Source organism: Gorilla gorilla, chromosome 20, assembly GCF_029281585.2.
Source record: "Gorilla gorilla gorilla isolate KB3781 chromosome 20, NHGRI_mGorGor1-v2.1_pri, whole genome shotgun sequence".
Lineage (NCBI taxonomy): Eukaryota > Metazoa > Chordata > Mammalia > Primates > Hominidae > Gorilla > Gorilla gorilla.
The window spans coordinates 19,160,225-19,186,045 of NC_073244.2; the positions used below are offsets into that span (position 1 = coordinate 19,160,225).

Below are 25,821 nucleotides of genomic sequence, written 5' to 3' on the forward strand. Positions count from 1 at the left end.
AAAGGAAGCGCGCTGATCGTGCTGTTCCGGGGGTGTTAATCACAGTGGATCCCCTGGGAGAGGACACGTCCCTAGTCCCATTTCACAGATGAGGAAGTTGTGGCTCAGAAAAGGGGCGGTAAGCGGAGAAACCCAACACTTATTGGTCCTCTTCTGTGTTCTGGGTGCTATATACACATTATTTCAGAGCACCCTGCAGGAATGACTCAGGCTCTGGAGTTGGATTTACCGGGTTTGAATCTCAGTCCCATCACATGCTCTGGGCAGGTTACTCCCGCGGCTTCACTTTTCTTACCTATTAAATGAGAATCGTGGTTTCTCAGATAGAGCAAAGATTAAATGACAGATTCCTGGAAAGTGTGCAAAGAACCACTCTAACATTGTAAGCGCTCGGTAAAGTTCTAACCAGTGTATGAAGGTAGGACAGCGAAGTGGTCCCGGCTACCTGGGTTCCAGTCTCAGCTCGCCCTGCGACTTGTTAACTCTGAACTTAAGTTACCGCTTTTGCAAAATGGGCAGAACTTTTTTTACCATTTGTTACTAGGTTGTAGTGAGAAGTAAACGAGTTAGTGCAGGTAAAATGCTAACAGAACCTAGCATCCGGTAAGTAAGCATCATAAAAGTCTTAGCTCTTATTGTCGCTTTTGAGCCTGTGTTTAAATCCTGGCACCTGCCATCACTTCCTTGCTGTGTGATGATCTTGACCAGCTTTCTTCATTTCTCTGTGCCTCCTTTTCTTTCTTTCTTTTTTTTTTTTTTTTTGAGACGGAGTCTCGCCCAGGCTGGAGTGCAGTGGCATGATCTCGGCTCACGGCAACCACCGCCTCCTGGGTGCAAGCGATTCTCCTGCCTCAGTCTCCCGAGTAGCTGGGATTACAAGCGCATGCCATCACGCCCGGCTAATTTTTGTATTTTTAGTAGAGACAGAGTTTCACCATATTGGCCAGGCTGGTTTCGAACTCCTGACCTCAGGCGATCCACCCACCTCGGTCTCCCAAAGTGCTGGGATTACAGGCGTGAGCCACCGCGCCCAGCTGCCTTTATTTTCTATAGTGTGTCTGTAACAGTTCTCACTAAAAAATGTTACTGTGTAGTTTAAACGAGCTAATTCCCATAAAGAACGTAACGCAGTGCCTGCCACAATAAACAGCAGTCATTATTGTTTTTGTTTTACAGGAAACTAAAGTTCGGAAAGGTAGAGCGACTTGCCCAAGGTCGCGGGACTAGAAGGTGGCGGGGTCGGGATTCGAACCATCGAGCTGAGCCGACGTACTGGCGAGGATCCCCCCAGGGGCATAGAGAGGAAACTGAGCCGGTTAGAAGGGGCGCGCTCGGAACTCTGCTGGCCTCGCCTGGAGGGCGGGGCCCGAGGGCGGTGCGCGGGCGGGGCCGGGGCCGCTCCTCCCTGGCCTGGCTGCGGCGGCGGCGCGGCTTGCGCTCGCTCGGCGCTCGGCTGGGGCGGCCTGGCCCACAATGAATGGCCGCCGCGGCTGCCGCTGCTGCTGAGGCGGAGGCCGCGGAGGCCGCGGAGGCGGAGGCCGAGGCCCCGGCGCAGCGGGGCGCGCCCCGGGCCCAGGCCCGGCCCCAGCCGCCGCTGCGGAGCCCGCCGGGACCCCCCGGAGCGCGGCCACGGCGCAGGTGAGGCGGCCCGCCTCAGGCCCGGTTCCGGCCTCCTCCAGCCGGGGCGGCCCGAGGGCTGAGTGGGGAGGGCCTGGGTGCTTTCTCGGACCGAGGAGGAGCCGGGCCCGCAGCCTGCACTGTGCCCGGGCAGGCGAGTGTGTGGAGGCCCAGCTACCGCGGGCGGCCTTGAGCGTCCAGCCCGAGCTTCGGGGCGGCAGGATCGTACCTGGACCGCTCCCCCGGCTCCCAGCGAGGGAGGGGGTCAGGTCTGGCCGGGGCAGGTACCGGGGATCCGGGGAAGTTGGAGGGTCCGAGGCGGAAAAGTGAGGAGGTTCCCGTGGATGCCGGAGGGGGAGGGGGAGGGGGAGTCGGAGTCGGGCTCCGGCCAGGCCGAGTGGGGGAGGAGAGGAGAGCGGCGCGGCCGGAGCGGGGCGGGGAGGGGCCGGGCCTGCAGGTACCGCCTGGGCGCTGGAGGAGGTGGGTGGGTCAAGTTACAGGCCTGGGGGCGGCTGAGGAGAAGCCCAGGAAGTGGGGCACGGCGGGTGTGGGCGGAGTTACTTCGTGTGGGGGCGGATAGGAGATCCCAGAGATGTTTTCCGGGGGTCACATGAGGTCAGGACTCAGATGTGGGGAGGGGGAGGCTAGATGTGGGGGCGATCAGGTAAGGTGAGGGACTGCTGTAGGAGTTTTGGGAGTCGAGAGAGCAGAACCTTTTGGGCTAGGCTAGGGGGGATGTGGGGGCAGGTCAGGAAAAGCTGGTGTGACCAGAAGGTATATACTAAGATGCGCCCCCCACCGCCCCCAACTCCAAGTGTTAAGGGGTTCCCTCTTTCTCACACCTCATCCCTGAAGCCTCTAGAGTCCTGACCCTACCCCTTGGGCAAGCCTCTGCCAACTGTTCAAAGGCGCTGGCCAGTGGGTGTTTGTGTGGGCAGCTGGAGACAGTCTGGAACACCTAGCTTAGGCATCTTGTTTATCACAAGGTGGCCCTCGCCCACCCCCACCTTATATATCTACAGGGAGGCAGCCCAGCAGACGTTACCTGGGTATTTTAGGATCCTGCATTCTTTCTCTACCTTTTGTGGCCAGAAGCTGGTGGTTCAAGCCTAGTGGATGGGACCTCACAGCAACCATCGTATATATTAGTACCATGGCCTCCCAGGCACCAACTCCTTGAGCCTGAGTTCTGTGTGCCACCTCCCTGGGGGTGAAGAATTAGAGGGAGTGAGCATGTAAAACTCTGTTGATGGTGGTTTGGAGGCTCCCGATGGGGTGAAGGCAGGGCACAGAGAAGAGTTAAGGGGATCAAATCAGGCACTCACACCCTGGCCCAGGGATCTACCTCTGGGACGCTCGTCCTGGGCTAGGCCCTGTGCCCAGCTCGCTGGTCGGATGAGCTCATTGATGGCTCACCACCACCGGTTCAACTTAGGCCTTCTCTGTGGTCCAGACGAGGAAGCTGAGGCTCGGGGTGGTGTGCCTTGTCTCAGATCACATGAGCAGACAGTGGCTGAACTGGGATTGTCTGACCCTCAGCCCAAACCCATAGTCACTCAAGTGACCTTCCAGGAGGGTGACTGAAGGAGCTCCTCGTTCTGGATTCCCTGGAGGGCGTTCTCATCCGTCCAGGCCTTCCCTTCTCCTCACCTCGAGGGATGGGTCAATCCCCTTTGGGACAGACTGAGTTTCCATGGTGTCCCCGGGGAATGGAACAGTGGAGGTATCTTTCTCGGAGGCCTGGTCACCCCTTCTTCCCCATTTCCCTCCTGAGAGCCAAGAGGTCAGGAGTCATGGAACTGTGGGCTGACCGTGGGAAGCTGAGGAGGCCTGGCACCACCAGGGCTGGACTTGACTTTGCTTGCCTAGACTGTTTTTGCCCCACTTTGGCCCCCAGTCAGATGGCAGCAGCTTTTGTTCCTTTCTGGGCTAATTGCAAGGCTGTTACCAGGGTGTCCTTGGGACTTTGATTTGGGATCCTCAGCACCTGAGGCAGGAACCACAAACTGCTGGGTCAAGTGGTGTCAGCCAGTTCTTCTGGGTTTAATGATGGGTTGTCACCCTAATTCTCCCCAGTCTCCCTATAGTTCCCAGGACACCCTCCAACCTGGGCCCTGCCCTTCTTGCCTGTCTGGCTAGCCACTTGGTTCTAGGAGGAGTAGGAACTGGGCCAGCAGTCCCGCAAAGAGACTGAACCATCCTTCCTGGCTGGTTGGGCCAGGATTGCTGCAGGTCTGCTTCAGCACAGACTGGGTCCTCCTGGACCTAAGCTGGGTTGGATACCAGGGATGGGGGTTGGGGGTACCATCCAGTCACTTAGCTGAGACTGTTGGGAGTTGGCCCTGGTGAGCGGGGGACAGGCAGTGCCTCGGGCAGCTCCAGTTTGTGCCTAGAGGTAGAGGAGAAGGCACCAGTAATAACTGCTTTTCGGTGAGAACTTAGCATGCACAGACTCTGTGGGGGCAAGTGCAACAAGTAGGCAGCCCGTTGAGACAGTTTTATTTCACTGCTGGGTGCTGACTCCCCGCTGGGGGCTGGGGAAGCATCCCGGAGTAACAGATCCAGAGCAGCTAGCTCTCAAGCGACCAAACTTTCACAAGCAAAGGATCAACATAATTTGACATACCTCTGTGTTTACAAAGATGGTGTAGCAAAGTGAAGTCATCATGAGCCATGAGGGGATGGGGAGGTTTCGATGGGTGGCCGGAAGTGTTCCGGGAGAGCTAAGATCTGAATAATAATATTAGCTAAGGGGTGGGTGGTGCTGGGGCGCAGGGAGGGGTCAGTGTTCTAGGCTCAGGGGACAGCACATTCACAGCTTTTCTTGAGTATGTACCAGTCTTCTTCTGAGTGCTCTAAACATTTTGTCTTCATGAGGGAAGGAGTGGGGGGATGACCCTACTGTGGAGACAGAGACTCTTAGTACCATTCACAAGAAAGTGAAGCCTTGTCTCTGGGTCTCCTGGATCTGCCCATCACCCCCAGATGGAAGTTCAGAACCCCTTGGCCTGCATCTAGGGTATTTAAAAAATCTGGCCTCCTGGCCGGGCAGCAGGGAGCCCCAGCAGGTTCTTGAGCTGGGCTTTGAGGAGATGTGAGTTTTGGTCAGCCTTACAGGATCTATTGAAGGAGTCTGCCTGGAGGCCCGGGGGTTTGGAGAGAGTTTGGGGTTGGCCCAACATTGTCTGACCCTAGATTTCATCAGTGTCATTGCCAGAGCCTGTGTGGAGAGAGGGATCCCATCAGGCTTGGTGGGGCATATTGCTTTTGGGATGGTGGTGAGCCACCGGGGCTGGAAAACATGAGTCAGTGTTCATGCCACTCTGTGTCCTCAGATCCTCCGTGCCCCTCGTTTCTCCTCCTAGGTTGCTCTCAGCACTTGTACACACTCGAACTCATTTAAGCCCATGGCTAGCAAGTCCTGCCTGTTATCATCATTTGACACACAAGGCAACTGAGGCACCCTAGTCCTTCCTTCACGCAAGCTGCAAAGTGGTCTGGCTACCACCCCTGTGCCGCCTTCCAGCCACTTTCATGTTCCTCGTGTCTGCATTTGCTCCTCAGTCCTCTCAGCCGCTACTGCCTTCCCCTAGAGAACCCTCTGGGCCGCATGAGGTGGGGCCGGGAGGTGGGACTGGGCCTGCTTGCACATTAGGTGGGGTGAGGACCAGCCGAGGCGGCAGAGGTGACGTGTCTTAGGTTGTGATCTGTGTGTGGTTGTGGTCATGTCCCTCCAGCCTTCTCATGTGCTGCCTCCTTGGCGAAGGTCTCAGTTCTTAGAGACCTGTGCGTCTTCTCTGAGGGCTTTGACTGTGTCCAGTTCGTGGTTTCTAAATCGAGCAAAGGGAGAGGGTAGGTAAGGGTGAGCAGACACGGTCTAGTGGAGAGTGAAATTTCACACTTAGCACCACCCCTGTCTCAGCCATGAGACTCTGGGCAAAGGTCTTTATCTCTGAGCCTCAGTGTCCTCCTCTGATAAGGAGTGACAAGTGGGCACAACTATACTGCTGTGATTCGCAACTGGGTACAGTCCTACCTCCTCCGGGGACACTTGGGGAATGTCTGGGGACATTTTTGGTTGTCCCTGCCGGGGGTGGGGGTGCTGCTGGCATCTAGTGGGTCTATAGGCCAGGGATGCGGTTCAACATCAGACAGTGTGTAGGGCAGCCCCCACCACAAAGAATGATTGACGCAAATGCAGTGGCTGGGTGGGGAATCTCCACTGTCTGGTTATCATGAGGTTTGCGGGAGAGGTTGGCGTCTGGGGTGTGAGTGGACAGTGCTGTGAAAGCTCTGGGGAAAACCCCAGCGATCACTGCCTGTTAATCCCATGAAATGTGCAAGGTCTGGGAGATGGTGAGAGGCATAAGATGTCTTCTACTCCCAGGGAGTTTGCGGCCCAGCACGGGGCCAGGCGATACGACTAACAGCAGCTGGCATTCATGAGCACCGACTACGGGGCGAGCACCGATCGGCCTGTGTTCTTTGGTTGTTTAATCCTTGAAATAGCCTTGTGAGGTGGCTGCTGCTGTCAGCCCATTTTCTAGATGGGAGACTGATATGGGGGGTGAGCAGTATTGAGGGTAATTCTGAGTGACAAGCTCTATAAGGGATTTGAGCCTAGTACAATAGTAGGATTCAAAATCTTAGGCTCTGCGTGGTTCCCTAGCACAGCCCAGCAGGCCCCTCTCCCAGGATGATCCCCATCCCTCCACCCTCCTTTGTGTTAGCGGCACCAGGGTCACCTCAGGGCCTTTGCACTTACTGTTGTTCCCTCCACCCTTGGTTGCCGCCACTGCTGCCCTGTCTTTTGGGTATGATCTGATTACACGCAGGGAGTGGGATGTAACTCCGAAGGGTGGGCTTATGGTTGGAGTTGGTGGGGAGGGAGCGGGCAGGCTGCGAGCTCCATGAGGACGGAGGCAGAGCTTCTGCCAGGCTCTCCAAGGAGCTGGAGCTGCTGCCTGCAAAGGGAGGCCAGATTGCCGAGGGCTGCGAGGAGGAGCGAGTGGGAGGAGGGAGAGGCAGCACGCGGAGACTGCTCATTCCCGGAGATGATGGTTGCAGGGAGAAAGGGCTAGAGAATAGCTGCAGATGGGAGGATTGGGAAAGGAAGAATGAAAAGAATGAAGAAGGCCTTCCTTGGGGATTAGAGAGAGGGCACCCCAGACCCTGAGGTGGAGGTCCTCAGACAGGCAGAAGACCCTGTTTCTGGAGAGGACACATCCAGTAGCTCAGGTAAAGAGCCCCAGCTCTGGGCTCGGCAGGTCCGGGGTTCCCGTCTGGTCTCTGCCTTGCTTCTCTGAACACCAGTTTTCCCACCTGTGAAATGGGTCTAGTCACAGCTGCCTCACATTTTTGCCTGATTCGGGAGCTAGACGGCCTGGGTGTAAACTTGTGCCTGCCATTCACCAGCTACATGTTCCCCGCCTCTGGCTTCACCTCTCTGGGCCTCGTTCCCATCCATGAAATGGCAGGCAGGCTAATTTCTTCCTCAGAAACTGTAAAGAAGAGTAAGTTAAATGAGCCTGTCTGAGCCCTGGCCAGGTATGGGCTCAGTCAGTGAGGCTTGAGTAGGGGACACTGTTACTAATCCTATTGCCACCATGGATTTAACAACAGTCATTCAGGGAAAAAGATAACGAATTAAATCTATGGGTGTATAAGAAAAAAAATACAGGCCAGGTGCAGTGGCTCACGCCTGTAATCCCAGCTCTTTGGGAGGCTGAGGTGGGCGGATCACTTGAGGCCAGGAGTTTGAGACCAGCCTGGCCAACATGGAGAAACCCAGTCTCTACTAAAAATACAAAAATTAGCCAGGCATGGTGGTGTGTGCCTGTAATCCCAGCTACTCAGGAGGCGGAGGCACGAGAATTGCTTGAACTCAGGAGGCGGAGGTTGCAGTTAGCCGAAATCACGCCACCGTACTCCAGCCTGGGCGACAGAGGAAGACTGTCTCAACAAAAAAGAAAAAAAAATACTGATGCAAGATGAGGTCTTGCTATATTGCCCAGGCTGGTCTCAAACTCCTGGCTTCAAGCATCTTCCTGCCTCAGCCTCCCGAAGTTCTGGGATTACAGGTATGAGTCACCGCCCCCCGCTGAACAGTTTGTTCTTCACTAACCGTTTTCCTGGACTGCCTTCACATTCAGCCCCTACAGAGGGGTCTTCCTGGTTCTGGGTCAGGCAGGCAACCTGAGTAGCTGCCAGGATCCAGCCACATCCTGCTGAGCTGCATGAAGGACTGTGGGGCTCTCTGGGGCCTTTGTTCCTTGTTACACTTGGAGTTGCTGGTCTCCCTTAACTGGCTTGTAGGTCTTAGCCCATCTGGGCTGCTGTAATAAAATACCTTAGACTGGAAGCCAGGCACATTGCTCATGCCTCTAACCTCAGCATTTAGGAGGCTGAGATGGGAGGATTGCTTGAGCCCAGGAGTTCGAGACCAGCCTGGGCAACACAGTGAGACCTCATCTTTACAAAAAAATTTAATTTTAATTTGTCTTTCACCCGTGACACAGCCCTCAGGAGGTCCTGAGAACATATGTCTCTCGTCTTTACAAAAAATTGTTTTAATTAGCCGGGCGTGGTGGCACACATCCCTAGTCCCAGCTACTCAGGAGGCTGAGGTGAGAGGATAACTTGAGCCCAGGAGTTTGACGCTATAGTGATCCAAGATTGCACCACTACGCTTCAGCCTGGGTGACAGAGCAAGACCCTGTCTCAAAAAAACAAAACAGACTGGGCCATTGATAAACAACAGAGATGAGCTGCTCATAGTTGTAGAGGGTGGGAAGTCCCATATCACGGTGCTAGCAGATTCTGTGTCTAGTGAGGGCCCATCTCTCATAGATAGCACCTTTTAGGTATCTGCACAGGGTGGCAAGGACAAACAAGCTCCCCCTCTTTTATACGGGCACAGTTCATATTCATGAGGACAGAGCCCTCCTGACTGAATCACCTCCCAAAGGCCCCACTTTTTTTTTTTTTTTTTTTTTTTTGGTGAGACGGAGATTTACTCTTGTTGCCCAGGCTGGAGTGCAGTGGTGCGATCTCGGCTCACCGCGTCCTCCGCCTCCCAGGTTCAAGCGATTCTCCTGCCTCAGCCTCCCAAGTAGCTGGGATTACAGGCATGTGTCAGCACGCCAGGCTAATTTTGTATTTTTAGTAGAGATGGGGTTTCACTGTGTTGCCCAGGCTGATCTCGAACTCCTGACCTCAGGTAATCCGCCTGTCTCCGCCTCCCAAAGTGCTGGGATTACAGGCGTGAGCCACTGCACCCAGCCCTTTTTAAATTTTTGATCAACAACTTCTTTTTTATTTTGAGATGGAGTCTTGCTCTGTTGCCCAGCCTAGAGTGCAGTGGCGTGATCTTGGCTCGCTGCAACTTCCGCCTCCTAGGTTCAAGCAATTCTGCCTCAGCCTCCCTAATAGCTGGGATTACAGGCGTGCACCACTGCGCCCAGCTAATTTTTGTATTTTTAGTAGAGATGGGGTTTCACCATATTGGCCAGGCTAGTCTCCAACTCCTGACCTCAGGTGATCCGCCCACCTCAGCCTCCCAAAGTGCTGAGATTACAGGCGTGAACCACCATACCTGGCTGAAAGGCCTAACTTTTTTTTTTTTTTTAGACGGAGTCTTGCTCTGTCGCCAGGCTGGAGTGCATTGGCCCGATCTCGGCTCACCGCAACCTCCGCCTCCTGAGTTCAAGCGATTCTCCTGCCTCAGCCTCCCGAGTAGCTGGGATTACAGGCACATACCACTGTGCCCGGCTAATTTTTTGTATTTTTAGTAGAGATGGGGTTTCACCATGTTAGCCAGGATGGTCTCTATCTCCTGACCTCGTGATCCGCCCTCCTCAGCCTCCCAAAGTGCAGGGGTTACAGGCGTGAGTCACCGTGCCCAGCCAGCGCCACTTCTTAATACCACTATATTGGAGATAGGCTTTAGCATGTGAATTTTGGGAAGAAGCAAACATTCAGACCATAGCATCTGTCGACGGCCATGTCACAGCTTCCCTGGAAAGACATCAGGAAAGGACTGTGCCTTTGACAGTCTCTCACAGGCCCATGCTGGCTGGGGAATTCCGCGGCTCTCTTCCCTAAGAGCTGGCAGTTACTACTCCCAGGAATCATCCTGCCAGCCCCCTTCCTGCAGATGGCAGGATCCACTGGCAGTGTGAGCAATTCGTCAGGTAACACTGAGGTCTCAGTAGGCCCCTGACTGCTGGCTACCCACCTTGGCAACTGTCAAGGGAGGTCGTCTGTCTGCCCAGCCACAGATAATGCTTCTGAGCCCTATTCCTGTTTGAGCCACGGTAATGTGGAACAAAACAGGGAGTTAGGTTAGGAGGAATGGAAGTAATTCTTTGTTCATTTTTTTCCACAAAGGACTGTGAGCACCCACTGTGTACCTGGCCAGGTCCTAGGGGTAGAGGACACAACAGGGATCTACACAGGCAAACTCCCTGCCCCAGGGAAACTGACATGAAGCCCCAAAAAATGCCCAGTTTGGCAGGGGTGGTGGCTCACACCTGTAATCCGAGCACTTTGGGAGGCCAAGGCAGGAGGACCACTTGAGTCCAGGAGTTTGAGACCAGCCTGGGCAACATTAGGGAGACCTCGTCTCTATTACTAAAAAATGCACAAATAAATAATTTTTTTTAGAAAAAGAAAAATGGCCAGCTTGCTAAATAAATCATAGGAACTCCCAAGAAGGATAAGTCAAGCAGGGAGAATCAAGCCAGGGAGTTAGTGTCGGGAAGGGCTTTGTTGGTCAGACGCAGTGGCTCATGCCTATAATCGCAGGGTTTTGTGAGGCTGTGGCAGGAGGACCACTCAGCTGGGAGCTGGAGACCAGCCCAGGCAATATAGTGAGATCACGTCTCTACCAAAAAAAAAAAAAAAAAAAAAAAAGCATACATATACATATACTTTTTTTTTTTTTTTAACTGGATGGGCCGGGTGCCGTGGCTCACGCCTGTAATCCCAGCACTTTGGGAGGTGGACGGATCACTTGAGGTCAGGAGTTCAAGACCAGCCTGGCCAACATGGTGAAACCCCATCTCTACTAAAAATAGAAAAATTAGCCAGGCATGGTGGTGGTTACCTTTAATCCCAGCTACTCAGGAGGCTGAGACAGGAGAATCGCTTGAACGATTCTTGCAGTGAGCCAAGATCCCACCACTGAACTCCAGCCTGGGCGACAGAGCGAGACTCTGCCTCAAAAAAAAAAAAAGAAAAAAAAATTAGCTGGATGTAGCTCCTGTGGTCCCAGCTATTTGGGAAGCTGAGGTGGGAGGATTGCTTGAGCCCAGGAGTTTGAGGCTGAAGTGAGCTATGATTGTGCCACTGTACTCCAGCCTGGGTGACAGAGCAAGGCCCTGTCTCCAAAAGCAAAAGAGTAGAGAAAGGGCTTTATGTGACCAGGGAGAGTATGAAGAGCTATGGCTGTCCCATTCCCATTCTAGTAGGTCCGAGAGCAAGCAGGGCCAGACTGCCAGGGGCCCCAATAAAGCATTGTAGGGGCCCAGGCAGTGTCACTTGGGGCCAAGGTAGTACAAAGTGGTTTTGAAGGAGTTGAAGATGAATCCAAGGATCTGAATGAGGAGGGCCAGAGCTGGTGAAGCTACGGCATTCACAGGTTTTGGGAAGGACTGGAGCCAGGTCCTGAAATTGTTGAGTGGAGGTGTCTGGGGTGTGTGCGAGTCTGGCATTCACAGGGAAGTCCGGGCCAAAGACTCCAGTGGGGGAGGCATCAGTGAATAGATGGTGCTTCAGGCCTGTCTTAGTCAGCTCAAGCTGCCACACAACAAAATATCACAGACTGGGTGGTTTAAACAACAGACATTTATATTTCAGAGTGCTGGGGGCTGGCAGTCTAGATGAGAGTGCCAGCGTGGTCAGGTTCTGGTGAGGGCTCTCTTCGTGGCTTGCAGACAGCTGCCTTCTTAATACCACTGTTATGACCTCAATTAACCTTAATTAGCTCCCAAAGGTTTTATCTCCAGATACAGGCACATTGGGGCTCAGAGTTTCAATCTGTGAATTTGGAGGGACATACTTTGTCCATAGCAGAGCCCTGAGACTGAGCCCAGTCCCCTGGAGGTGAAAACCCTTTCTGGAAGGGCCACACTCCCCATCCACTACTGCCCTTCCTAGATCTCAGCTCCAGTGTCACCCCTTCTGGGCAAGGTCAGGCACCCCAGTGTGTAGCACATTGATCTGTGTGACCAAGGATGAATGGCCCTGTCTCCTGCTGGACTGTGAGCTCCAGAGGCAGGGCTACTTTGTCACCATTGTGGCCTGCCCAGGCAGGGACCTGGCAAATATTTATTGAGTAGTTGTTGGGAAGTCATGGAAACCGTGTGCTGTGCCCTTGGGTCTCACCAGAAGATCTGCTCATGCCCAGGGCCAGGACTAGGCACTGTCCTGGCCAGGAAGGTCCCAGCTGCCCTGTGGCCTCCTGCCCTTGTCCCCCACACCCTCAGGGGTGCTGATATGCTGAATTTTAAGGAGAGATGATTCTGATATGGTTTTCTGCCCTTGGGGAGTTTATAGTCAAGTGGGACTTAGTTTCCTCAGAGGTAAGCTTAAGGGCACTGTGGCTGGGGTGGGGCAGGAGAGGGACATCTTCTCTAGCCTGGAGAAGTGAGTAGCTGAGGGTGGAGGAAGAGGGTATTCCAGGCAGGGTGCACAGCTTGGGCAAAGGCCTCACCGCAGTAGAGGGGGACCAGGCAGTGTGTTTGAGCCTGACTTAGGTGGGGATTTGGTGGGGACTAGAACCATTAGGTGGTTTAGAGACCTCAACCCCCGACTCCATCCCACCCCTGCTTCAGCCAGCAGGTGACCCTGCCAGGGACCTGCCAGCGAGAGACCCGTTTCCTCTGAGAGTCCAGTCATGCTAGCTCCCTTCCTGGGGCTAGCGTGGGTGAGGGCTTCTTGCAGGGGCCCACATAGTTTTTCTCCTGAGTCCATTGGGCAGGATTGGGCCGGATTGGGCCAATCACAGAGGGATGGAGGGGTTCCCAGAGATGGGTCTGCTCTGGCCCACACTGCAGCTCACCCCTGTCCACTCTGTGCGGGGGCCACTGGGGAACTAGACGGAACAGCATTCAGGTCACTGTGGCTCACAGACCCGTCGCCCCACTCCGCTCGTCCCCAGCAGCATGGAGGGAGGGAGAGCTCCCGTGCGCTAATTGGCTGAGCTATTTGGACCAATTGCTAATCAAAGGCTCCAAAGCCCTGGGTGCTGTGGTGCTGGGCTCTGAAGCTGAGGTTCACAAGGTATGGGGGACCTCAGTCTGAGCATCAGGTTGGCTCTCATTCTCAGGAGGGGACCTGGGCCACCTTCCCAACCCCCACATCTCTGTTGCCTCCTATTATCCCCGTAACCTTTCAGTCTCCATTGCCAAATGGGGGAGTTCAAGACCAGCCTGGACAACATAGACCCTGTCTTTAAAAAAAAAAAAAATTACCTGTGGCCGGTGCCGGGTGCTTGGTAAGGTCACCTTGAAGCAGTCCTATGCCCGTTCTGCACTGTTTTGTTTGTTTGTTTGGTTGGTTGGTTGGTTGGTTTTGGTGGGGTAGTGGGGTCGGGGGATGTGGTTTTTTGTTTTTGCTTTTTTTGTTTTAGAGACAGGGTCTCGCTCTATGACCCAGGCTGAAATATAGTGGCACAATCATCACTCACTGCAGCCTCTAACTTTTTGGCTCAAGTGATCCTCCCACCTGAGCCTCCCAAGTAGCTGGGACTACAGGTGCAAGCCACCAAGCCCCACTAATTTTTAAATTTTTTGTAGAGATAGGGGTCTCACTATGTTGCCCAGACTGGTCTTGAACCCCTGGCTTCAGGGGATCCTCCTGCTTCTGCCTCCCAGAGTGCTGTGATTACAGGCGTGAGCCACCGTGCCCAGCCTCTCTGCACTGTTCTTTAACACATTTACAAATATTTACTGAGCATCTATTTCATTCTAAAGAACTAATCTTGAATAAAACCAGCCAGAATGTTTGCCTTCATTGAGCTGACAGTGCCCTTGGAGGGGTTAACTGTACATACACCTCTTTTTTCTTTTCTTTTCTTTTTTTTTTTTTTTTTGAGATGGAGTATCACTCTGTTGCCCAGGCTGGAGTGCAGTGACTCGATCTCAGCTCACTGCAACCTCCACCTCCCAAGTTCAAGTGATTCTCGTGCCTCAGCATCCTGAGTAGCTGGAACTACAGATGTGCACCACCACACCCAGCTAATTTTTGTATTTTTAGTAGAGACGGGGTTTCACCATGTTGGCCAAGCTGGTCTTGACCTCCTGACCTCAGGTGATCCGCCCGCCTCAGCCTCCCAATGTGCTGGGATTACAGGCGTGAGCCACCGCACCTGGCCTGTACATATAACTCTTAAAATGCTGCCCTGACCCTGGGGCTCACTTTCAAAGATGTCCACACTCCGTAGGCCAGGACCCCACCTGTCCCATACCCTTCCTGGCAGCCCTGTCCCTGCTGCATCGCCCTTCAGCTACACCAGCTTTCTTTGGGTCCCTGGACCACACCTGATACCTTCCCGCCCAGAAGTGTTATCTCTGTCCTGGCAGTTGCTCAACCTTTAATGGTCCCTACCACCAAGGCCATCTGCTCGGTTGACATACCCACCCCAACTGTAATTAAATCATCCCCGGTGTCTCCTCACTAGACAGCTCCACATAAGCACAGCTGGTCCTTTTAGGGCTGTGTCCCCAGCACCTCCCACAAAGGAGGATGCGGTTCATCAGGATGGGTTGGATGAACAGCCCATTTTACAGATGAATAAACTGAGGCACAGGCAGGTGCAGGGTTTTGGCAGCACTGCACACCTGTCCTGGCTTTGTCCTCCTCCCTGGGGAATGAGCTTGGAGCACCCCTCTAGGAACTGGGATGCCAGCCTCTTCCCTTGACCATCTTGGTCCTTGTCATTTGGGCCCCAGTACCAGGGGTGGCTTTAATTTGGCTGCCCAGGGAGGTGGTTCAGGGCTGCCAGGACTCCTGAAGTAGGCTCTCTGGGCCCTGTCCTTTGCCCCCCAACATGGTGCCTGTTTCTCCTGCCTCTTCATGCAGAGTGGCCAGCTCCTGGCCCATTCAGCTCTGAGTTTGAGCTCCTGGGCAGAGATTTTTGTTGCCTTGTAACTGGGATTCCTAGATCCAGCCTCCACCCTCTGATTGCCCTAAGGAGGTTTTGGGGTTTTGTTTTGTTTTGTTTGTGTTTTTGTAGGATGGTGGCAGTGATTTTGAGGAGGGGAAGAGGAAGGAAGATACAAGCAAGGGAAGTCACAGGCTGTGGTGCCTAGGCAGACCCTGGTTTGAATCTTGGCCTTACCACTTTTTGCATGTAAGTGGTAGGGGCAGCAGATAGCTCAGGACATATCTTGGGTTTTTTTGTTTGTTTTTGTTTTGAGACATAGTCTCACTCTGTTGCCCAGGCTAGAGTGCAATGGCACGATCTTGACTCACTGCAACCTCCACCCTCCTGGGTTCGAGTGATTCTCCTGCCTCAGCCTCCCGAGTAGCTGGGATTACAGGCACCTGCCACCACACCCAGCTAATTTTTGTATTTTTAATAAAGATGGAGTTTCACTGTGTTTGCCAGGCTTGTCTCGAACTCCCGACCTCAGGTGATCCACCTGACTCGGCCTCCCAAAGTGCTGGGATTGGCCAGGTGTGGTGGCTCATGCCTGTAATCCTAGCACTTTGGGAGGCCAAGGCAGGTGGATCATTTGAGGTCAGTAGTTCAAGACCAGCCTGGCCTATATGGTGAAACCGCATCTGTACTAAAAGTACAAAAATTAGCCGGACATGGTGGCACACGCCTGTAGGCCCAGCTACTCAGGAGGCTGAGAATCACTTGAACCTGGGAGGCGGAGGTTGCAGTGAGCCGAGATGGCACCACTGCACTCCAGCCTGGGTAACAGAGCAAGACTCTGTCTTAAAAAAAAAAAAAAAAAAAGTGCTGGGATTACAGGCTTGAGTCATCCCGCCCTTCAGGACATATCTTTTGAATTTTGAACCTGGTGAATGAATTTTTAGATGACCTCAGGACAGTCCTCAATTTCCACATGACCTCAGTTTTTCCAGCTTTGCAAGGGGAGTATGAAACCAGCCCTGAAATCTTGCTAAGAGGATTCGGGGAGCTCATAGAAGTTGTGAGTTGGTTCCTCCATTCGCCTGGGTGTTGCAAGGGGCAGGGCCTGTGTCTTGCTTGTGGCCTGACAGGGTAGCAGCTCAGTAAGTGAGATGGTATCTCACTGTGGTTAGGATTCACATTTCCCTGATGACTAGTAATGTTTCCGTGTAATTTCTTGAATGATCATTCAGTAACAATAAGTGTAGGTTGAGTTTGTAGAATCAGGTTGACCTCCTCAGCCTCGATTTCCAAATGGAGAAAGCAGAGATTTGGAGCTCCTGGTCAGAGGAGCAGGTCGGTGCTGGAGCCAGGACTCAACCTTAGGTTGCACCTCTGAGCCTTTGAACACTTGCCGTTTCTATTCCTCACAGCAGCCCTTTCAGACGGAACGGGTGTTACCAGATAGGAGGAGAGTGGCCACTGTATTCTCAGTGCCCAGCCCAGGGAGGCAGATCTGAGTGGAGTTGCTAATGAAACATGGAAGGTGCTTGAGAGCTAACTGGAAGGGAGGGAAGGTGTGCATTCCTGCACCAGGGCCTTTGCATGTACTTGTTACTTTCTCCTGCTGGCCAGCTGGAGTGTCTGGAAAGATCTGCCTTACTCAGGGAAGCCTTCTCACTCGCACTCTGCCCAGTTAGGACCACTGCCCTCTAGAGACCCTATAGAATTACAGAGGAGGCCGGGTGTGATAGCTCACGCCTGGAATCCCAGCACTCCAGCCTGGGCGACAGAGTGAGCCTCCATCTCAATTTAAAAAAAAAAAAAAAAGGCTGGACTTGGAGGCTCACACCTGTAATCCCAACACTTTGGGGGGCTGAGGCGAGTGGATCACCTGTGGTCAGATCGAGACCATCCTGGCTAACACTGTGAAACCCCGTCTCTACTAAAAATACACAAAATTAGCCGGATGTGGTGGCGGGCACCTGTAGTCCCAGCTACTCAGGAGGCTGAGGCAGGAGAATGGCGTGAACCCGGGAGGCGGAGCTTGCAGTGAGCTGCAATCGTGCCACTGCACTCCAGCCTGGGCGACAGAGCGAGACTCCATCTCAAAAAAAAAAAAAAAGAAAAAAGAATAAACCCCACACACCTTTGCCTTCCTTTTGCTTTCCCTCACCACTCCCCCATTCTCCCCGCCTCCCAGCCCCTGGCAACCACTAATCTGCCTCCTGTCTGCGTGGATTTGCCTGTCCTGGACATTTCGTATAAATGGATCATACAATCTGTGGTCCTTTTGTTTGGCCTCTTTCATTTGGAATAATGTTTTCCAGGGACATCCATGTTGTAGCATGTGTCAGAATTTCCTTTCTTTTTATAGCTGAATAATATCCCATTGTATGGACTGACCATGTTTAGTTGGCCCATCCATCCGCAGATGGACGTTTGGATCGTTTCCACCTTTGGGCTATTGTGAATAATGCTGCTGTGAACGTTTGTGTACAGGTTTTCAATGCAGGCAAATGTTTTCGTTTTTCCTGGGCATAAATTCCAGGAGTAGAATCGCTGGGTCATATGGTAACTCTCTTTAACCGTTTGAGGAACCATCAGACTGTTCTCCATGGTGGCTGTGCCATTTGACATTCCCACAAGCAGTGGAAATGGGTTCCGGATTTCTCATCCTCACCAACTTTTTTGATTCTAGCCATCCTAGTGGGTGTGAGATGGTGTCTCATTGTGGTTAGGATTTGCATTTCCCTGGTGATGTTTTCTTCTAATTTCCCTGATGACTAGAGACGTTTTCATGTAAGTTTTTTGTTTTTTTTTTTTTTGTTTTTTTTTTGAGACAGTGTCTCTGTCTGTATCCCAGGCTGGAGTATAGTGGCGCAATCACAGCTCACTGCAGCCTTGACCTCCTGGGCTCAACAACAGATCCACCCCCCACCACACCCTCCCTAGTAGCTGGGACCACAGGTGTGCTCCACCATGCCGGGCTAATTTTTGTATTTTTCGTAAGAGGCAGGGTTTCACCATGCTGCCCAGGCTGGTCTCAATCTCCTAGGCTCAAGTGATCCACACGCCTTGCCCTCCCAAAGTGCTGGGATTACAGGCATGAGCCACTGCACCCAGCCTCATGCAATTTCTTTTTCCTTTTTTTTTTTTTTTTTTTGAGACAGTCTTACTCTATGTCCCAGGCTGGAGTGCAGTGCCACAATCTCGGCTCACTGCAACCTCTGTCTCCTGGGTTCAAGTAATTATCTGGCTTCAGCCTCCCTAGTATCTGGGACTACATACCCACACCACCTTACCTGGCTAATTTTTGTATTTTTGGTAGACAGGGTTTTGCCATGTTGGCCAAGCTGGTCTCGAACTCCTGGCCTCAAGTGATCCGCCTGCCTCAGCCTCCCAAAGTGCTGAGATTACATGAGTGAGCCACTGCGCCTGACCTCATGTAATTTCTTGAGTGGTCATTTAGTCATTATACAAACAGTGATTGAAGGGCATGTGCCCAGCACTGCAGACTCTGCTGCACAGTCAGATGACCCTGCCTTTCTGGCATTTCCATGCCAGTACCCTGAAGAGATACCATATATGTACCTGGTGCTTGCAATAGCTGGCACTCAGAGGTAGCACACTGTGTCCTAGCCACTCTTCCGAGCACTTAAGCATATTCAGTTACTCTTCAAGTACATATGAATAAGTATGCCTTTGCCCCCTCCTCTTTGCAAGGGATAGCGTGTGGCCACCCTGGTCTGCAGCTAGCTTAGCAGATTTGACCACATATTGTAAAAGTGAGTCTGTACCCGGACAGATAGGGTAGAGGGCCCTGTGTGGTTTAGCACCATGGTAGATTCCATCGTGCGGATGTCCCTCCAGCAGGGGAGGTCTTTGGGGCCAGGGCTAGGCCAGCACCCACATTTGCCACCTGACCCTGTCCCTCTGTCTCTGTCTCTCCATTCCTCCCTGCCCCCCGTGCAGCCGCTGCCATGGCCCAGACACTGCAGATGGAGATCCCGAACTTCGGCAACAGCATCCTGGAGTGCCTCAATGAGCAGCGGCTGCAGGGCCTGTACTGTGACGTGTCAGTGGTGGTCAAGGGCCATGCCTTCAAGGCCCACCGGGCCGTGCTAGCTGCCAGCAGCTCCTACTTCCGGGACCTGTTCAACAACAGCCGCAGCGCCGTGGTGGAGCTGCCGGCGGCCGTGCAGCCCCAGTCTTTCCAGCAGATCCTCAGCTTCTGCTACACGGGCCGGCTGAGCATGAACGTGGGCGACCAGTTCCTGCTCATGTACACAGCTGGCTTCCTGCAGATCCAGGAGATCATGGAGAAGGGCACCGAGTTCTTCCTCAAGGTGAGCTCCCCGAGCTGCGACTCCCAGGGCCTGCATGCGGAGGAGGCCCCATCGTCGGAGCCCCAGAGCCCCGTGGCGCAGACATCGGGCTGGCCAGCCTGTAGCACCCCGCTGCCCCTCGTGTCGCGGGTGAAGACGGAGCAGCAGGAGTCGGACTCCGTGCAGTGCATGCCCGTGGCCAAGCGGCTGTGGGACAGTGGCCAGAAGGAGGCCGGGGGCGGCGGCAATGGCAGCCGCAAGATGGCCAAGTTCTCCACGCCGGACCTGGCTGCCAACCGGCCTCACCAGCCCCCGCCACCCCAACAGGCTCCGGTGGTGGCAGCAGCCCAGCCCGCCGTGGCTGCGGGAGCAGGGCAGCCAGCCGGTGGGGTGGCGGCAGCAGGGGGTGTGGTGAGTGGGCCCAGCACGTCGGAGCGGACCAGCCCAGGCACCTCAAGCGCCTACACCAGCGACAGCCCTGGCTCCTACCACAATGAGGAGGACGAGGAGGAGGACGGTGGCGAGGAGGGCATGGATGAGCAGTACCGGCAGATCTGCAACATGTACACCATGTACAGCATGATGAACGTCGGCCAGACAGGTGAGGTGCCGCCCTGTCCCCCATCCCACCAGCCACCCCTGCTCCTCCTGCCACTCGCGCGCCACTCTCTCCCTGCAGCCGAGAAGGTGGAGGCCCTCCCGGAGCAGGTAGCCCCCGAGTCCCGAAATCGCATCCGGGTTCGGCAAGACCTGGCGTCTCTCCCGGCTGAACTTATCAACCAGATTGGGAACCGCTGCCACCCCAAGCTCTACGACGAGGGCGACCCCTCTGAGAAGCTGGAGCTGGTGACAGGTGGGCCGGTCTCGCCCCAGATCTCTCCCCTCCGCAGCTTTGGAGCCGGCCGTCCTGGGCTGGGCTGGGCAGCTGGTTAGGAGCCCCCAGCACCTCAGTTTACCTATCTGTGCTGTAGTGTTGGTAACAGCCACCCTAAGGGTGGGGGCGTTGGTGAGATGGAGGAGCTGATACAGCAAGGCCTGGCTTCTAGGTTTCTGGCTTAAGGGGTTGGGGCGAGCATTGGCTATTATTGTTTGGCCGCATGGGTAGATTAGCTACTTCCCGGGCTCCTGTGAAGGCCAGCTACTACCTAGGTTAAGAATTTGGACAGTCACAGGGGCGAATGCTTGTAGTCCTAGCTACTCAGGAGGCTGAGGTGGGAGGATCCCTTGAGCCCAGGAGGTCAAGGCTGCAGTGAGCTATGGTGGCCACTGCACTCCAGCCTGGGTGACAGAGTGAGACTTTATCTCTTAAAAAAAGAAGAAGAAGACTGTGTTTGGTCCTTGGGTCAGAGTGCCTAGGTGTGAGCCTCCACTCCCTGTTGGTCCTGCTGAGCTTGGGCTCATCTCTAGCTGGTGACTGCCAGCGTGCCCACCTCACACAGGCTTGCGGCACGACAGGCCACACAGCAGGCGCCCCGAGGATGGTGAAGCCACCCTTTCTGTCCTTTCCTGAGCACTGATGAGGTTGGGGGAGCCCCAGGGAGCCTCCCCTGACTGCCCTTGGTGGGTAGAGGTGTAGGGGAGAAGGTCCCTGGGTGAGTTCTTGGGACCCAGAGCCCAGCAGGGAGGGCCTGGGGTGTTCTGAGATGAGGCCTGGTATCATGGGGGCTGTGGCGGTTTGGGGCACCCCAGGCCATCCTCCGGCTTCCTCACCAGGCACCAACGTGTACATCACAAGGGCGCAGCTGATGAACTGCCACGTCAGCGCAGGCACGCGGCACAAGGTCCTACTGCGGCGGCTCCTGGCCTCCTTCTTTGACCGGTAAGGCCCTTGCCAGAGCCCCAGGGAGGGGGGTGGGGTTTCCCCATGTCCCTCCCACCACCAACTTGAGCGCTGACTCCCTCCACGTCCCCTGCCCCCAGGAACACGCTGGCCAACAGCTGTGGCACCGGCATCCGCTCTTCTACCAACGATCCCCGTCGGAAGCCCCTGGACAGCCGCGTGCTCCACGCTGTCAAGTGTGAGTGTTGGCCCAGCTGGACGGGGCATGGGCCTGGGGCACGCAGGTTGATGTTTTTTCCCAGCCTTGGCTCTCAGAGAGGGCTAGAGTTCAGTGTTGAGAAGCATTCTGGGGCTCATTCTAGCCTTGCTGGGAAACCGGCTGTGATTGCTTAGATTTCTTCGTGTTTGGGGGATGCACGTGCCGAAGGGAAGCCAGGGAGCCTGTGTCAGGCAGGAGGGTCTCGAACTCAGGGCAGTCTGGGAGGGTGAGGCAGCCAGACAGTGCTAGCCACTCGTCATGGGGGGCATCTAGATTTTCAAGTGGCCACTCCCAGTTACTAAATTCTGGCAAATGATCTGAATTTTTCAAGAACACGGGGCCATCCCATCAAAACCAACACATCCCCACACATGGCTGAACTCAGTCCGGTGTAGGGTTGGGTGCACGTAGTGTGGTGTCCTGGCCGCGTGGCCTCACTCGTCTCCCCTTTGAGAGGGAGTCGCAGATGCTGTAGGGGAGCTAGTGAGTAGGCCTTGTGGGAGTCACCTGGCCCCCGTGCCAAGGCCGCACCCACCCTGCCCCACAGACTACTGCCAGAACTTCGCCCCCAACTTCAAGGAGAGCGAGATGAATGCCATCGCGGCCGACATGTGCACCAACGCCCGCCGCGTCGTGCGCAAGAGCTGGATGCCCAAGGTCAAGGTGCTCAAGGCTGAGGATGACGCCTACACCACCTTCATCAGTGAAACGGGCAAGATCGAGCCGGACATGATGGGTGTGGAGCATGGCTTCGAGACCGCCAGCCACGAGGGCGAGGCGGGTCCCTCGGCTGAAGCCCTGCAGTAACCCGCCCAGCCTCCCGCGGGGCCGCACACTTCCCCTCCCAACACACACACACACCCGCCATCTTGGTCATGAGCTACTGTCTGTCCCTCCCCAGGACCCGCGGTGGGTGCTGCATGTTCCCGGCCCTCTGCCCCTCCTGTCCTACCCCCTTTCCCCACCGAGAGCTGGGCCGGGAGAGGACCGCAGGGCAGGTGGCGTGAGGTCCGTGTTGCCTTCTTTAACACACACTCGTGCAGTGGGGGAGTTCTGGCTCCCCAACCTAACCCCTAGCCGTCATCTCCACACTCACCAGGCCCACCAGGGGAGGGGGCTGGCCTGGGGGTCTTGGGAAGGCCCCTCCCCAGGCCCTAGGCCACCTCGCGGAAGCCTTCAGCCTCCGCCCCTCACTGCAGCCCCTTGGGACTTGAGGCGGGCCCCAGGGGTTCTCAGGACCCCTCCCACCACCTCCCAGTGCTTCCACGTCTCCAAAAGCGCCTTCCTGTCACCCTCGTCTATCCCTGCGCCTGGGGGCTGGGGTAGGCGAGGCCGTGGGGACTACCCATTTTATAGCTGGGGAAACAGGCTCCGAGAAATTGCACAACCGACCTAAGGTGGCCGGCAGTGGCGTGCCTGGTGCCCTTTCTCCTCTTTTCCGCCTCTGTTGCTCCCTTTGGTCCTCTGGGGCCTCAGAGAGGCAGGTCCTAAAGGAGGGGGGGGTCTCTTGGGGGCAGACCGAGGGTCTCGGAGGATAGAATGAGAGGTTTCCAGGGCTGGCAGAGTGTGTGCGTGTGTGTGTGCAGAAGTTTTGCTTTCAAACAAATGAAGATACAAGAGGCAGTAGGACCTGGGTTGGAACCCAGGGGAGCAGACTGGGGGGCTGTTGCCCCTCCCTCCATCTCCCCACCCCCACCCCACCCCACAGCAGGGCTCCTGGCCCCCACCCTCCTGTACATAATTTTTAAAACCTTTTTTTAGCGAATGAAATATTGAAGTATAAGATTCCTTTTATTTTTCAAACCAATGGGGCTGTGTCTGTTGTCCCCCTCGGTCCCCAGGGGTGGGGGGCCTTGGAAGGCAGGGCAGTGTTGGGGGACTGGGGGGCAGGCTGAATGTGTGTGTGTGGGTGTGTATGTGTGGAGTGTGAGTGTGTGTTTCCATGGTAGGACTCCAGTCCCAGCTGCTGCCTAGGCTCCTGTGGGTCCGACCGGGTTCCCCCTCCCCTGTTCACCTTCCCCAACAGGGCTATAGTTTAAGGGTGTCCCAGGCCTTGGCTGGTTGGCTGGGCCCAGCTCCTGGGGGCTGGGCTGGGCAGGGCAGGGCAGGGCCGGGTCCACTTCCATTGTTAGCAGTTGTTTGCAGAATTTTCTCTTTTACCATTCCTCTCTTTTTGTTCTCGCCCAGAGTGGGTGGTTTTTTGTTGTTGTTTTAGATTTTCATGTGAAGGCAGAGTTTTTTTTCTTTTTTAACTCCCCATCCCCCTATGCAGGGTGTCATTTCACCATCCACATCCACATCCTTGTTTGCGTTTCTGGCCCTCGTCCTCCCTGCCTCTCATCTGCCTCCCCAACCCCCCACCTACCCACTGCTCCCAGGCGTCTCTCCAGGGGCAGGGGGATTTTAGGAGATGGGGTGGGGGCCAGCCCCTACTGGACCCTTGTAATCTGATTTGGAGAACATCCCCCCGATGGGACCAGCAGCCCTGCCGGCCCACTGGGGGTCCCTCTTAACATCTGCTTGTTGCGGGGGTCAGTCATGAGTGCCAGGGTCTGGCTGGGGTCTTGGCACTGTCTTCCTGGCCGGGGCCTGGCACCTTAGCCCCCAGCTGGCCTGAGTGGGGGATATTGACACCCCCAGCTAAAGCACAAGCACCTTAGTCACTCCTCCTCTCCCCCCACCTCCTGGCCTGCCACCCCACCCCAGCGTTTACCCCAAAGCACAATGCCCTGGTCACTTGGCAAGCGGCTGGGCCTGACGGAGGCCGAGGGGCAGACCGGGGCTCCAGCCAGACCCCTGAAAGGAAGCAGGTGCTCCCCCACTTCCAGGCCTTAGTTGGGGCGGGGGGGCCAGCTCCTGGGCCTGGGGTCTTCTCACCCCCACCCCCTTGTCCTGGGTAGGCCCCTGCCCGCCCCTCTCTGCCTTTTCCTCGGGTGTCCCTCCTCGAGCCCCTGCGGCACTGGCTTTGGTGGCAGAGCCCACTTGTTTCAGGGACCCCAGGAGGTGCCCCCTGGCTCCCAGGACTGTGTGTGGGTCCGGGGGGTGGGGGGTGGGGAGAAGGGTCGGGCAGGGGGTGCAGGGGAGGAAACTCCTCACCAGGAGAGCCAAAGACAGGGTTGTGCCTTACCCCAGGAGCCACCCCTGTACCCCCCTTGCCCTGCCGTTCACCCTCCACCCCTACCCCTGGGCGGCCTGCTGCTTTTTCCTTCTCTTCCTCCCCTGCCCTGCCCTGAGCTGCATGGTTCCCCCACCCTGGGCAGCCAGGAAGGAATCTGAATGGAGAATCACCAACCACCAGAGAAAAAAGACTGTGGGGCCCTCCCCTGCCAACTCCCCTTCCCTGGCCGCCCACTCACCCACACCTCTTTCACGCAGGACAGGCTGCCCACCCTGTCCACGTGAAGTGCCAACGCCCTCCCCACCCTGGGCCGAGCCCCCACCCCTCCCTGGGCCCCCAAGTGAGATTGCACATTTAACTACTGTAAGGAGAGGAGCGGCGTTGGCAAATGTGAACCATGAGAATATCAGTGATACTGATGAGAATAAACTAAACGCCTTTGTAACAGCCTTGCCGCATGCTCGTTACTGGGGGGCCCAGGGAGGAACACACACCTGCACTGTGCCCAGCAGACCCAGGTTGCTGACTGCAAACTGACAGCCTCCGATTCTAACATGCATGCAAGTTACCCCAACAGATACAGATAACGCAACATATGAGCTGGTCCTACACACACACAATTTTTTTTTCTTTCTTTTTTTTGTGATGGAATTTCACTCTGTCGCCCAGGCTAGAGTGGCGCGATCTCGGCTCACTGCAACCTCTGCTTCCTGGGTTCAAGCCATTCTGCCTTAGCCCCCCCAAATAGTGGGGATTGCAGGCACCCACCACCATGCCCGGCTAATTTTTGTATTTTTAGTAGAGACAGGGTTTCACCATGTTGGTCAGGCTGGGCTCGAACTCCTGACCTCAGGTGATCCACCCGCCTTGGCCTCCCCAAGTGCTGGGATTACAGGTGTGAGCCATCGCGCCCAGCATTTTCTTTTTTTTTTTTTTTTTTTTTTTTTTGAGTCGGAGTTTCGCTCTTGTTGCCAGGCTGTAGTGCCATGGCGCGATCTCGGCTCACTGCAGCCACCGCCTCCCGGGTTCAAATGATTGTCCTGCCTCAGCCTCCTGCGTAGCTGGGATTACAGGCATGCACTACCAGGTTCAGCTAATTTTATATTTTTAGTAGAGATGGGGTTTCTCCATGTTGGTCAGGCTGTCTCCCAAAGTGCTGGGATTACAGGCATGAGCCACCACCACACCCAGCCTGAAAAAATACTTTTAATTAGCTGGGTGTGGTGGCATGCACCTGTACTCCCAGCTACTCTGGAGGCTGAGGCAGGAGAATCACTTCAACTGGGAAGGTCAAGGCTGCAGTGAGCTATGATGGCACCACTGCACTCCAGCATGGGCAAGAGTCAGATCTCATCTCAATAAAAAAAAAGGGAGCTGTGGCTCTGTCAATTTTACAGCAACACTGGCTCACTCGGTGCCCGCCTGTGCCGTGGCTGATATGCCAAGCCCCAGAAACACATCCCATACACACACCACGCCGCATTCAGAAGAGCATTCATGTATTAAAAGAACATAAAAGAGATCGGCAGGGCGCGGTGGCTCATGCCTGTAATCCCAGCACTTCGGGAGGCTGAGGCGGATGGATCTCCTGAGGCCAGGAGTTCAAGACCAGCCTGGTCAACATGGCAAAACCCC

General features: G+C 55.1%; 2 protein-coding genes across 6 annotated transcripts; one reads left to right on the forward strand and one right to left on the reverse strand.

Moving 5' to 3' along the window:
• The first annotated feature begins 10 nt into the window (after positions 1–10).
• NACC1 (nucleus accumbens associated 1) lies at positions 11–24,635 on the forward strand. 5 transcript variants are annotated; one of them, XM_063701774.1, is made up of 7 exons: positions 43–118; positions 1,177–1,195; positions 18,677–19,630; positions 19,709–19,882; positions 20,743–20,848; positions 20,950–21,047; positions 21,616–24,635. In XM_063701774.1, the coding sequence occupies exons 1-7, from the start codon at positions 89–91 to the stop codon at positions 21,873–21,875; spliced, it is 1,641 nt and encodes a 546-aa protein (XP_063557844.1). In that variant the 5' UTR covers positions 43–88; the 3' UTR covers positions 21,876–24,635. The 5 variants fall into 5 exon arrangements, with proteins under 5 accessions (XP_055227756.1, XP_063557844.1, XP_055227755.1 ...); XM_055371781.2 differs by lacking the exon at positions 1,177–1,195 and having other exon boundaries at positions 11–118; XM_055371780.2 differs by lacking the exons at positions 43–118; positions 1,177–1,195 and adding an exon at positions 1,200–1,315.
• Positions 291–18,730, reverse strand: LOC134757714 (uncharacterized). The gene is made up of 2 exons (XM_063701783.1): positions 18,677–18,730; positions 291–1,638 (listed from the first exon to the last, which is right to left on the reverse strand). The coding sequence occupies exons 1-2, from the start codon at positions 18,684–18,686 to the stop codon at positions 1,181–1,183; spliced, it is 468 nt and encodes a 155-aa protein (XP_063557853.1). The 5' UTR covers positions 18,687–18,730; the 3' UTR covers positions 291–1,180.
• Positions 24,636–25,821: the final 1,186 nt, after the last annotated feature.